Source organism: Balaenoptera musculus, chromosome 3 (assembly GCF_009873245.2).
Source record: "Balaenoptera musculus isolate JJ_BM4_2016_0621 chromosome 3, mBalMus1.pri.v3, whole genome shotgun sequence".
In the NCBI taxonomy this organism is placed as follows: Eukaryota; Metazoa; Chordata; class Mammalia; order Artiodactyla; family Balaenopteridae; genus Balaenoptera; species Balaenoptera musculus.
In genome coordinates, this window is record NC_045787.1 from 3,923,134 (window position 1) to 3,935,899 (window position 12,766).

At 43.6% G+C, this 12,766-nt stretch overlaps 1 protein-coding gene across 1 annotated transcript in view; it reads left to right on the forward strand.

Annotated features, from left to right (window-relative positions):
- The first annotated feature begins 631 nt into the window (after positions 1 to 631).
- The window catches only part of ADAMTS16 (ADAM metallopeptidase with thrombospondin type 1 motif 16), a 162,221-nt gene continuing 150,086 nt past the window's right edge, over positions 632 to 12,766 (forward strand). The window contains exons 1-3 of the mRNA XM_036845990.1: positions 632 to 763; positions 850 to 955; positions 7,408 to 7,733. Coding sequence (XP_036701885.1) covers positions 632 to 763; positions 850 to 955; positions 7,408 to 7,733 — 564 coding nt within the window. The remainder of the gene's footprint in view (positions 764 to 849; positions 956 to 7,407; positions 7,734 to 12,766) is intronic.

Sequence of the window (12,766 nt, forward strand, 5' to 3'; positions counted from 1 at the left end):
GCACCCCTGTTTCGCAGCCCATCTCCCCACGGGGTGGGAAGGCGGACCCAGCGGGACCCAGGCGCCGTTCTGCCGCATTCCGGCGGGCGGCAGGTGTCCGGCCATTGGATGCGCCGCTCCGGCCCTCGGGAGCGGGCATCGGGAAGAGCGGGGCGCAGCGCGGCGAGGTGCCAGCCAGTGCAGCCGTGCGCGGACTGCAGGTCCGGGGAGCAGAGCCGGCGGCCCGACCTGCTGACGCCGCCGCCCCGCGCTCGCGGCCCCCTCTGCACCCGCGTGCCCCCGGGACGGCCCGCGAGGCGCTGACCGCGGGCCAGCGAGCGCCCGGGCTCTCCCCGGTCCTCCTCCCCTCGCTCCTCTGTCGCCCCCCTCCTTTCTCCCCTGCCCTGCCCTCGCCCTCCCCCTCCCCCGCTCTCCCACGGTGCGGGCGGGTTCTCCGCCGCCGCCCCCGCCGCCGCGGCCGCCACTCCGCCCCCAGCGCGGCGCGGAGCCGCAGTAATAACCCCGGCGCGGGCGGCGCAGTGACTGCGGGACACCGTCCTGCGCGCCGGTCGAGCTGGTCCTCGGTGCCCGCTTGCACGGTCGCGCGGCTGGGCAGCATCCCGCGGCCCCGGGCCCCTGCGAGCGCCCCTGGATGGAGCCGTGCGTCCTCGCCGCGGGGGCGCAGCGCCGGCTGCGGGCGCAGGGCGCGCGGGGCAGCCCGGCCATGCGGGCCCCCGGCTGCGCGGCGCTCTGCCTGCTGCTGCTGGCGCAGGTGGGTGTGCAGGTGAGTCCCCGGCTGCGGGGGCAGGGTCCCCCGAAGCTCCCCTCGCGCAGCCCCCCTCTCACCGAGGTGTCGCCGCTGTTTTCCAGCAGGCACCTGCGTGCGCCGTGGGATCCGCAGCGGCCTCGCCGGGGAGCCCGAGCGTCAGGCGTCCTCCTGGCCCCGCGGAGTGGCCGGGCTGGGTGGAAAAGGGCGGTAAGTGCGCGAGGGGGGTTCGAATCCTTGCATTGCAGCAGCCTGTAAACCCGCTAAGGCTGCTTTACCAGGCTCTGCAAATGTCCGTAACTCTGGGAATTCTCTGTAAGGTGCTGCCGTGCTTCTTTCCAACCGTAAGAGCGATCGCCTCTGAGTCAACTTTCACCAATATTTATATTGTTTCCCTGTAAAACAGAAATGGCTTACCAGCGTTATTACCATAAACATTAGGGAAGAAAGCAAGGGAATGTATTTATTAAAAAACAAACAAACAAACAAAACACACACACACACACACAATTACAGCAGGAAGAAATAATCTAGGAGTTGTATTAATGTATACACAGCAATTATAAAGAGCTTATTATTATAAAGAGCTTATTATGCCTTTCTCCATCCCCGCGTCCCCTCCCCCTCCTGTTCCCCCTCTGGCCTTTTAAAATGAACATCCTTCACTGTCAGAGCAGGGGACAAAAAGACAGTCATTTTGCTCAGTATTTATCACCTTAGTTTCAAAAAGGATGGTCTTCAAGAGTTGGCGGAATGGGTAATTAGCGTTTTGTGACGTCACAATGTCCAAGTCCTGTGTCATGATTTGCCAAAAAACAAGTCTGATCTTTGCGCAGTGTGTGGTTTTACTTGCAGTGCTCACAAGCGGCATTTATCATTTCATGCCTCAGGGGATGGACCTCTCTGTCCTGAACTACTTTTAGGTAAACCGGAAAGCAGGTGTGGAACGTCGGTTGCTACCGGGTTTTTAATCTGAACGCAGTCCACTGGCAATTGCTAAATATGAGTACTTTGCATCAATTCCAACAATGCATTGCCATCTCAAATGTTATTAGTGACTTATAGAGGAAGAACTAGGTTTTATTATCCCAACATATTTTCAGAAAACCTAGAAAATTTGAGTTGATAATCCAGAATTCCTAAGTGTAGTTTCTTCATCTTGATAAAATTCCATAAAGACAATCATTTAATATATGCATTAATTATTGAAATTCTCTCCTCCCGAGTGCTGTATGAAGAGTCTATCAATAGTGATAAATCCGATTAACGCGGGAACATAGGAACTTTTCCGCGACCACCAGAGGGCGCTAGATGTAAATGCTAGAAAACGTTTAAAAATTACTTGTCACTATGTATTTGCAAGAGAAAGTTATCTATTTAAAGCTCACTTCCTTGGGCTTGCCCTTGTCTTCTTTAATGTTTCTCTTACGATTCATTCTAGTATGTAGTTATTTATATTGTAGTTAGTTGTCTTCCCCTACATTAAAAAAAAAAAAAAAGATTTTTGTGAAAATTCTAGTTTTCTAAAATCATGAAAATTCCTGAAGGTCTCAGGAGAATTTTCAGAGTGTTTTCTAGTAGTTATGGGGTTTTCTGTGAGGTAAGAGCATTAGAGATAGAGAACCACTTCCAGGAGGAGAAGCCAAGACTTCCTGCCCAAGGGTGCCCTTCTCCTTGGGAAGAGCGTCCTGCAAGCTGGACTCCAGCCTGGCAGGCATGTGGCTGTAATCACCTGGCACCTCAGCTGGTGTCACAAGCCCAGCGTTCCCATGACAACCACTTAGCTCGCTTGGTCAGAACCTCAGGGGGTAGGTGGGAGCCATCATCATTGAGGTTCTAGCCTAGTGGCCACACCACTCCCTCATCCCTCACGGTGCAGGTGTTTTAGGTCTTCAATTACAAAAGGCTAAGGTGAGAGAGTGGGTTTCAGTGGAAAGCTTTCACACGACCAGAGAAAGACTCTATCTTCTCAGCAGTGTTACCTCTTTTGACCTAGGATAGCAGATGTGGAATAGACTTTGTGTGATGCTGTGGTTAGTTTACTGTTGGATGTCTGGGTATCCCTTCAAAACCCAGAGTTGCCTTTGAAATACCTCTTTGGCCATAAGGTGTGTTTAACACATATTTCAACCTATATTGCCAGTGTTCCTGGGAGTCTGGAGTAATTATGCAATAAGAAAGAGAACTCCATGTATTCTGTGAGGCAACAATAGATAACTTCATTGAGGTCAATTCTATTTTCAGACCTTCAGTACACGCATTGCATTTTGGCTGATTCAGCATAGCTTTTCCTTAATGGGAGCCTTGAATGCTTTTCCTACAAATTTACCTTTGTCATAATAATAGCGGGTCTTGTTAAGAGCAAACACATAGCACGAGTTTGTTAACTTTTAAAAATCTAGAGTAAATTAAGTTTCCAGGTCAAGAGTCAGAAATTCTTTAGAACTTTGTTTCATTGGACATGAGAGATCTGTGTTTGTGTGTGTGAATTTAAAGTATATATTGATTTATATTCACACATTCACGTGCCTTGAGATGGGGCAGGTTGGCCCAGGGATGTGCTAGTAAATGTTTAACAACAGATTCTCCAGGCCTCTGATTTTGTAACATTTGCTGGTTCCCATGGGGTAAGTACTCCCACCATGGCTGATTTCAAGCTATGGATGTGATACCATTGAACACAGAGTTAGGACTTGTGCAAAATCTGTTCTCCGCAGCTGGTACCAGCAGCCCCTAGCATGCTCACAGGTGCTCCACATCTCATGCCCTCAGTTTGGAACTGGAGTCTTCCTAGACTTGATGCTGTGGTCAAAACACCTTTTGAAATGAAGTAGATCAGGGTGCTGACTGAAGCAGCCATGTGTGAATTTCTCCTCCTTAGAAAAACCTGTGTAGGACCGAGGTCTTATTTCAGGGATTCTCAAGGATCAGGAATCTCATTAAATTCTTTTTTCTTGAAATCACAAGCCGGTAGTTTGTGGGATTACAATCTTAAAACATAAGCTCAAGAGTTAGTTCAAAATTGTCATTTTATAGCAATGATACATTGCCTTCTGCATGGGGAGAAGCTATGCTTACTTTGTTCATTCATTGAATTCTTTAGCTATGACCCTTTTCACATTTATTTATACATAACCAACAGTGCATATCTGCACTAAGGACTGCTCTTTGATGAAATCAGGGTTTCTCTGCCTTGGCACTCTTGACCTTTTGTTATGGGAACCTGTTCTGTGCATGGAAGAATGTGTAGCAGCCTCCCTGGATTCACCCACTACATTCCCAAAGCACCACTATCCCCTGCCCTTTCGTGAAAACCAAAATGTCTCCAGACATCCCAAGTGTCTCCTGGGGGCGGGGGTGAGGGGTAGCACCCCCCGCTGAGAACCACTGGACTAAATTTTCACCCATGTGCACCGTCATTCTCAGAAGGGATTGTTAACTGGTTACAAGGAGTGGCTTTGCAGTGGTTGGAGCTGGTGTTCTGGGCAGGGTCAGGCCAGTTCTCCAGAGCTGATTGTTACCTTGTCAGGAATTTTGTGAGCTAGTGTGCTGAAAATCAAAATAGGTAAACTTGGGTGAAATAAATAATATTAAAAACAAGATTAAAACACTGAAAACTCATCACTTCACAATTCTTTAAGTTTTGAGTTTACGTATTCTCTTGACGTTCTTTGCCTATATTGCCTCTGTATGGTGGAAATACTTTATAATGGCGTGCTACCGTGCAAACCTCTAAACTCCGTGTTCAGTGAGGTCACATGGTAATTGAAATTAGCCATGGTGGGAGTATTTATACCAGGGAAATTGGCAAATGCTTTCAACCAGGCTACCCCATGACCCCCACCCGTAGCTGGTTGTGAAAGATGTACCAGCACAACATGTGCGTTTCTGTACAAGGGGCTTAAAAGTTGTCATTTTGAAAAATAGATATTATATGTCTCCCTCCCAATAAAGGGTAAAGAGTGTATGCCCTCCAAAGTAAAGGTCGTAAAAATGACCTTTTAATGGTAATCATCTTTTTATGTGCAATACATCTGCTCATTAGCGAGTGTTTGGAACAGTCCACATGCTTTGTCCTCATTCCACAACCTCTGTTGGGATGGAAACAGGCTAGTGTGAGGTGCAGACACTCCCTGAGAGCCCGCAGGGCAAGAAGAAAGGTATTAACAGGACCACGACACACCAGCTTTTCCCCTGAGTCCAGAAAACCGGGGATGAGGAAGGTGGTTTGGAAAAATGCAAACTAAATGAGCAAGTGCTTTTCACTTTTTTTTAGGAGTAGCCGGGAACAGACTGTGATCATATACTTGCACCAGGCACATCCATTCCTAATTTGTTTCCCCCTATATTTTTTTATCATTGCATAGAATTTAAGCAGATTTGTTTTACTTTCTCATTTTCCTAAGTAAAATATGAAATGATCCCAATGTATTTTGCCTTAGCAGACGCAAGTGCCCTGCTTTGACATGTATTTCCAAGGTTGGTTGTCGAGTTGCCAGCCAGAACCTGCTGCCTGTCTAATGTGCATGGGCCACAGTTCACCAGTTACCTGCATTGAGGATGGCGGGCAGGCCTGTGGGCCCAGGAGTGGCCCTTTGACCTGAGGAAACAGGAAGCCTGGGCTCAAACAGACCATCGCTAAGCTTTTGGTTATCCTGCTGCCTGATGGGTTGGCTGCCGAGCCTCTGACTCTCACCTTGCCGTGGGCCTCAGCCCAGGGGACTCTGGACAGTGCCTTTCCATCCCTGGCCTTCTCTGTCTCTCCCAAAGCCAAACACATGCCTTTTATAACCATCCCCTGGCTGCCACCCTCTCTGTTCCAGTGTAACCTTTCAGATACCTTCCAGGATGGCCCAGGGACACGTGGGCAAGTACCTATACCAAAAGAGTTCTGGTTGTGAAGAAAAATTACTTTCTGCAGAAAAAATAATTTACCTGAGTACTGTTCACTTATGACCAAATAGCACTTCTGTAGGACGCTATTTTATTTTATCTCATGGCTCCAAGAAGCATGTCCAACTCATGCTAAAGGCCTGGTTATTAAGTATCTAACAGAATAGTCTCCCGAGAGCATATATTGGTAATAAAAGGAGAATATATATAATTTCTTAGGATGTTAGAATCAGGATGAGAATATGAGAATCAGGTCTTGTTATACACGTAAGGGGAAGCTGCATTTTGAATCGTTGGGGACTTTCTACCTCAGTGTAGGGCTAGCCCTCTGGGACTTGGGTCTGACGTCCATTTCAAAGCCATCTCAGAGGAAGCTTGGAGAAAGCCTGACATCCTGTTGGCCTGTTATTTTCTGGTGTTTAGACAAAATGCAGGCGAGGAGGCCGGCCCTCTCCGAAGGTCCATCGCTGGCATGCAGATGGAGACACACACAAGATATGTTTAAATATCTGAAAGGGAGAAGCCAAGCTAACAGAGTGTTAACTGAAGTATTTTGTAGCCTCAGCTTTGACAAATCTACCTTCGCATGGTCTAAAAGTCCAGGTTCGAGTTTAGAACGTGGCGGTGCAGGAAGATCCTACCTGTGGCGTGAAGCCCACCCCTAGGTCTCTAGCCCATGTCTGTCCTGCCCGCCCAGAAACAACCTCTCCCTGACCTCTGGATGACAGAGATGATGTGTTAATGGTGGGAATGAAAGGAAGAATCTCTGTCAAAGCAATGAAAACTGCATGATGCTAGAAGGGAAGAAACCTCTTTGGAGAAGACAGCTACGATATTTCGAGAAAGGCAGGTGAGGGCCACCGTCCAGGATTCTGGTGGAGTTACAGATGTTTTCTCCATACTTTGTACGGAGAAGGGAATGACACAAATGCTCCCCAATGCAAAACTATAAGACTGTCTGTGACGGAAGCCTGGCAGATCCTATGGGTGCCCCAAATCTGTTAGCTCCTTGGGGTTTTCTTGACTTTTTAAAAATAAATCATTTATTTGAATACACTTTGGCCTGGTATAATACAAGTTAGAATTGGAAGAAGAGTGTGGTGCATGTCTTTGAACAGCCTTGAAGCGTGAAATGCCAAGAAGCCAGGCCAGTCAGAGGCTCAGCAGTGGTTTTCATTCGGAGAAAAGACACATCTGAGCATCTACCATACCTGCATTCTGCCTTTTCTGCTGTAGTTCAGTAATTTAATAATTAAATATTTTAAAACTAAATGCCAAAGAATGTCCATCATATTTGTATTTTTAACTGTTTTCTGAAAAATGATCAGTATTTTTAAGCTAAACTTTCTAATCAATAGACCGAAGATGTTGGTAAAAGACAACATGACTAAAGGAATATTTAAAGCTATAAAAATAATGACATTATAATTACTCTACAGTAATTACTCTGTAATCTGAAAAGCCCATTCTTAGTTTCATTTGGTCTGTAATCTGTTTCTCCTTAGAAGTGTCATAGCATTTGCTGGATTGGTAATAACACATTATAGGAACAACAGTGACTTCCCAAAAGGCCCCTTTTAAGATCTTCCCTTTTAACTCCGATTTTATGCTTTCTGTAGTTCGGATTTGAGGCTGAGTGGTTGTTGACATTTCCTCCATCCTTTTTTGCTGGGTGAAAATACTATCCGGTAGTAAATGATATTCAAAGACTTCCTGATCCTTTTCAGAATTCTGAAATTACTCAGCCAAACCCCCTCTCTCACTTTCAGAGTATGACCTGGTGTCTCCCTACGAGGTTGACCACAATGGAGACTACGTGTCCCATGAAATCACGCACCCCCAGAGGAGGAAAAGGGCGCTGGCCCAGCTCGGAGCTGACTCTCTGCACCTTCGGCTGAAAGGCTTCAGGCACGACTTCCACCTGGATCTGAAAACTTCCAGCAAGCTGGTGGCGCCTGGATTTCTCGTACAGACTTTGGGAAAGGGGGGCACTAAGTCGGTGCAGACTTTCCCGCCTGAGGATTTCTGTTTTTATCAAGGCTCCTTACGATCCCACAAAAATTCCTCAGTGGCTCTTTCGACCTGCAAAGGTTTGGTGAGTACAGTTGTTGTCGCCTGTTGTGAGACCGCAGGGGCAGGGATGTGGGGAAGGGAGCAAGTGACAAGATTTGGGCTCCTCCCATTATTGCAGTACAGATTCCTTTGATCTCTCAAAGCAGGAGGAAAATTGCCAAGCAATGCTTTCTAAGATATGCTGGGCGCTTCCTATCCCCAATTTGGAAACAGCACCCAGGTTCCGCCTTCTGTTGTCATTGGTCTACAACGATTGTGGCAGAGCACTGCAGTTTGAAAACTGCGTGAGAACTTACGGCCAAGTCTGAAGACTTTGACTTCTTTGGGGATGGTTTTACTCTGACTTACTGGTTACTCTAACTTGCTGGTCACTTACTAGCACTGGAGGAATGTTCTCATCTTGAATAGAACAACAGTATTCAACTGATTGGCCATGTGCTTGAAAGCAGTTTATTTCTGTCATTCTGATGTTGGTAATATATTTACAGATTAGAACATTCATTTCAAAAACAGTGGTGAATCCATGGCAGGGCAGTGCTGGTCTTATTGGACTAAAGATTCTATTAGTGCTTTCTTCATTTTCTTAATATCTGAGTTCGACATTAAACATCCTTAGATGCTTCAGGTGGTCCCCTTTGCTTGGATCCTAGAGTGAGGAGTATCTGGCCAAGTTGAGAAGGTACCTAAATCCCTCAGGCTGACCTAAGCTGAAACCTTAATGGCTTATCTTTTACTTTTCTTAGAATATTTCCGTAACTTTTGGGAAGGAAAGCTTAGTAGATGCTTAGATTCTTGGACACAAATTGATTAGTCAGACACAGATGAGGGAGACATGACATAAGTAGCAGAGTGAAAATGTGTGGTCCAAACAATAAGGTCTTGATCATGTTAAAGGTTTGGCAAATAGATTTTTGAACATTTGTTACATCTCCAGAAAATGATCTAAGCCTGTCTTATTCCTTTCCCTCTTTGAAAAGAGATAATTCAGACTCTACATCTCATAAGGATTTTGTGTACGTGTATGTGAATACTGGATGCTGAAGGCACAATAATAACCAATTCCTTAAAATACTAAATATGTGGAAATGCTATGTCCTGTGATTTTTAAAAAATATTAACATTCTGCTTTGTAGGGGGAATTCAGTATGGGCTGGGCTCATATCTACTTTCTTTGGAAAGACTTTTGGTTTGAGAATGGATACAATGGGGAATTGCCAAGGGTGGGGTGGTGGTTATTTGGCACACTTGTTAAGCATAAGGACAGTGTGGTTGATTTCTCCCATGCTCTCTCAAGAAAAGTAGATCTTTCTTAATGAAAGAGATAGAACTCTTCATGTAATGCACTAAAGGAAGATATCTCTTCCTTGGCTTTCTTCAACAAAGGTTCACTCAGACCAGAAATGGAAGCCATCTGTGTGGTAAGGAGATGTGCCATGCCCTTCAGAGCACTCTTGGGTTTGTTTGTGGAGACTGGGCAAGGTGCTTTCTTCCCATTAACCCAGCAGGGGTGCAGGCTCATGGGTGCCCCTGGCCTCTGTGAGCCAAGGCTTCCTAGTGATGGCTGAGCTATGCCCTGTAGTCTGTCCCATGAATAGAGTTGGCTGGCAGCAGCTTGAGATTTCTGGCTCTCTTTGAACTCAATGGGAGTTAACAGCGAAAGTTGTAAATGACAACTACATGAAAGATAAAGAAGTGAAAAGAACAGAAAAAAGACTCCTCTGGATAATAAACACTGGAATGTAATATTTTGGTGACTGCAATAGAAAGCTGTGTGCTTTCACCATTCATCTTCCGAATACATTAATTCCAACTAAAGTGATATTTTGTCTGTAGATGGTCACTACAAACATGACCTCAACTAGACTTATGAGTGTGAGATCCAGGGGCATTTGCCATATGACAGGACAAATCAAAGGCATTTTAAAGAAGAAAAGGGGAGGATTAAGAAGTCCTCTCTCTTAGCCAGATAATAAAGTTATTGAATGGAAATGCCCCTCAAGTAGTTGCCAAGTCTGTTATTTCTTTCCTGATTGATGGTTACCCCGTCTGTCCTCTTTCAAATCTGTTCACACATGAAGAAAAGTAGCGTACCTTTTGCATTAGATGATGGTTCCTTTTTGTTATTATTGTTCTTCTTGGTTCTTTCAGGTTCTAATTAAAGTTCCAGGTAGATCTCAGTTAAGCATTTTTTAACTGGGTTTCTAGATGACTCAGCTATCTGATGGGAGTCAGGAGTGTGGTTCTAATTTATAGTAAATACATATTTTTAGTAAATACATATTCTTAAAGAAGAAATACAAAACTAAAATGAGCATTTTACTTTGAATATCTCATGTGAATAATGAATCTCATGTGCTTCAGAAGTGTGTCTCACTGGAGCTTGTCAAAGTTGCATCCAAGGAGTGTATTGTCTGATGAGACAAGCAGGGAATAGGCAATTTTACTGAAGAGTGATAAAATAAGGACAAATATGGGTGCTTGGAGAACTGAAATGAAGATGCCTCACCCTACCTCGGTGAGAGACGGCAGCATCAGGGTAGGTTTCTGGAGGAAATATTGTCCAAGCTGAATCCTTATTGTAGAATTGGAATGTGATACTCATGAATGGAGGAGTAGCAAGCAATCTCAGGGAAGATGATGGAGATCAGTCAGGCTCATGGAATCCTTGATAACACCATCCATGACTGTTCAGAGATTAATATTTGTATATGAAGCCCAAGTATAGTAAACTAAATAAGGTCTGTAAGCCCTAAAATGACGTCTAGAGTCATTCCGACATTGCCACCAAGTATATTGATTCAAGATATTTCTCGTTTTGCTAAATAAGGTTAATAAAAGAAAATAGTATCTGTTATACTTATGTCTCTACCAGAATGACATCACAAATCTGTTCTGATTACCAATCACAAGCACATAAATGTGTGTCACACAGCAGGTGCTTTTCAATACTTGTTAAATAATGGATAGAATTACTGGGTTTCTTACAGTGTAAGAAACAATGATGACAATAACAGTAGCAGAAGGAACAGTAATAAGTTACTGAATGTTATTTGCCAAATACTCGCCTAATAGCTTCCCATTTGTTATCTTACTTAGCCTAATGATAACTCTCAGAGATAGGTACTATTTTTTTAACAGCTTTATTAAGTTATAATTTACGTATCATAGAGTTTCACCCCTTGAAAATGTATAATTCAGTGTTTTTTTAGTATATTCCCTGACTTCTGCAAACATCACCACAATCTAATCTGAGACATTTACATCACCTCAAAAAAGAAACAGACAAAACGCAGTACAGTCCAGTCCCCCCCATTTCTCTCAAACCCTCATCAGTCCTAGGCACCCTTTAATCTGTCTTCTTTGTTTATAGATTTGCCTAATCTGGCCATTTCTGATAAATGGAAGCGTACGATACGTGGTCTTTTGTGACTAGCCTCTTTCACTTAGTATACCGTGTGTTTAAGGTTCATCCATGTTGTAACATGTTTAAAGACTTCATTATTTTTATTAGTGAATAATAATCCTTTGTATACATATGCCACTTTTTATTTTAATGCCTATCAATTGATAGACATTGTTTGTATTTTCTTTGGTTGTGTGAATAATGTTGCTATGAACATTTGTGTACAAGTTTTTGTGTAGACATAAGTTTTCATTTTTCTTGAGTATTTACCTAGAAAGTGTAATTACTGGATCCTATGGAAACTCTAAGCTCAACCTTTTAGGAGATTCTAAACTGTTTATTCACAGTAGCTACACCATTTTATGTCTACCCAGCAATGTATAAGAGTTCCAGTTTCTCCACATTCTGGACAACACTTGTTCTTTTCCACCTTTTTTTCTTACAGACATCCTAATGGACATAAACTGGTATTTCACTGTGGTTTTTATTTGCCAGGAGAGATTATTGGTTGACAGTTTTTTTGTTGTTGTTGTTGTTTTGTTTTGTTTTTTCTTCAGCACTTTGAATATACCATCCTACTGCCTTCTGGTTTCCATTGTTTCTGATAAGAAGTCTGCTGTTTATCTCATTGTAGTTTTGTTATACTTAAAGCATCGTTTTCCTGTTGCTGTTTTCAATGTGTCTTTGTCTTTCAACATTATTACTGTCAAGTGTATAGGTGTGAGTATCTTTGAGTTTATCCTTCTTGGGATTATATGAGCATCCTGAATGTTCATATTAATATTTGTCCTCAATTTGAAAAGTATTTGACCATTGTTTCTTCAAATATGTTTTTTTGCTCTTTTCTCTCTCTCCTCTCCTTTGGTACTCCCACTATTCATATGTCGGTGTGCTTAATGATGTAGCAGGTTTCTCTGAGGTTCCATTCATTTTTCTTCATTCTTTTTCCTCTGTGCTCTTCAGATTGTGTAATCTTGATTGATTGATCTGCAAGCTCACTGATTCTCTGCTGGCAGTTCAAATCTACTGTTAAGCTTCTGCAGTAAATTTTTCATTTCAGATATTGCACTTTTCAACTTCAATTTGGTTCTTTTTATAATTTCTCTTATTCTGTATTTTATGAAACACTGCTATGAGGCCTTGCTTTAATTCTTTTGATATAGTTTCCTTTGGTTCTTTGAACATATTTATAATAGTTGCTTTGGAGTGTTTGTCTACTAAGGTAAACATCTGGGTCCCCTCAGAAGCAGTTTCCATTGCCTCTTTCTTTTCCTGTGTATGGGTCACACTTTTCTGTTTTTTTGTGTGTCTCACAATTTTCTTGCTGAATACTAAACATTATAGATAATATATTTTAGCAACTCTAGATACTTTAAGACTGACCACACACCACCACTCCAGTGCTTGTTGCTGTTGTTTTCTTTCTTACTTGTTTAGTGACTAGTTCAGTGAAGTCTGTTTTCCCTGCAGCATGCAGCGTCTAATGTTGCTTCTCAGAGAGTGCAACCTAGGGCATGTGCGCAGTATTTCGGAAAGCCTGTGCTGATCTGCTGCCTCTATTGGTATCACAACCAGCTGTTACCCTACACTAACTGCTAGGTGATTGCTTTCCCCCCCCCCCAAAACACTTGGGCATAGATTGCTCCACAGTC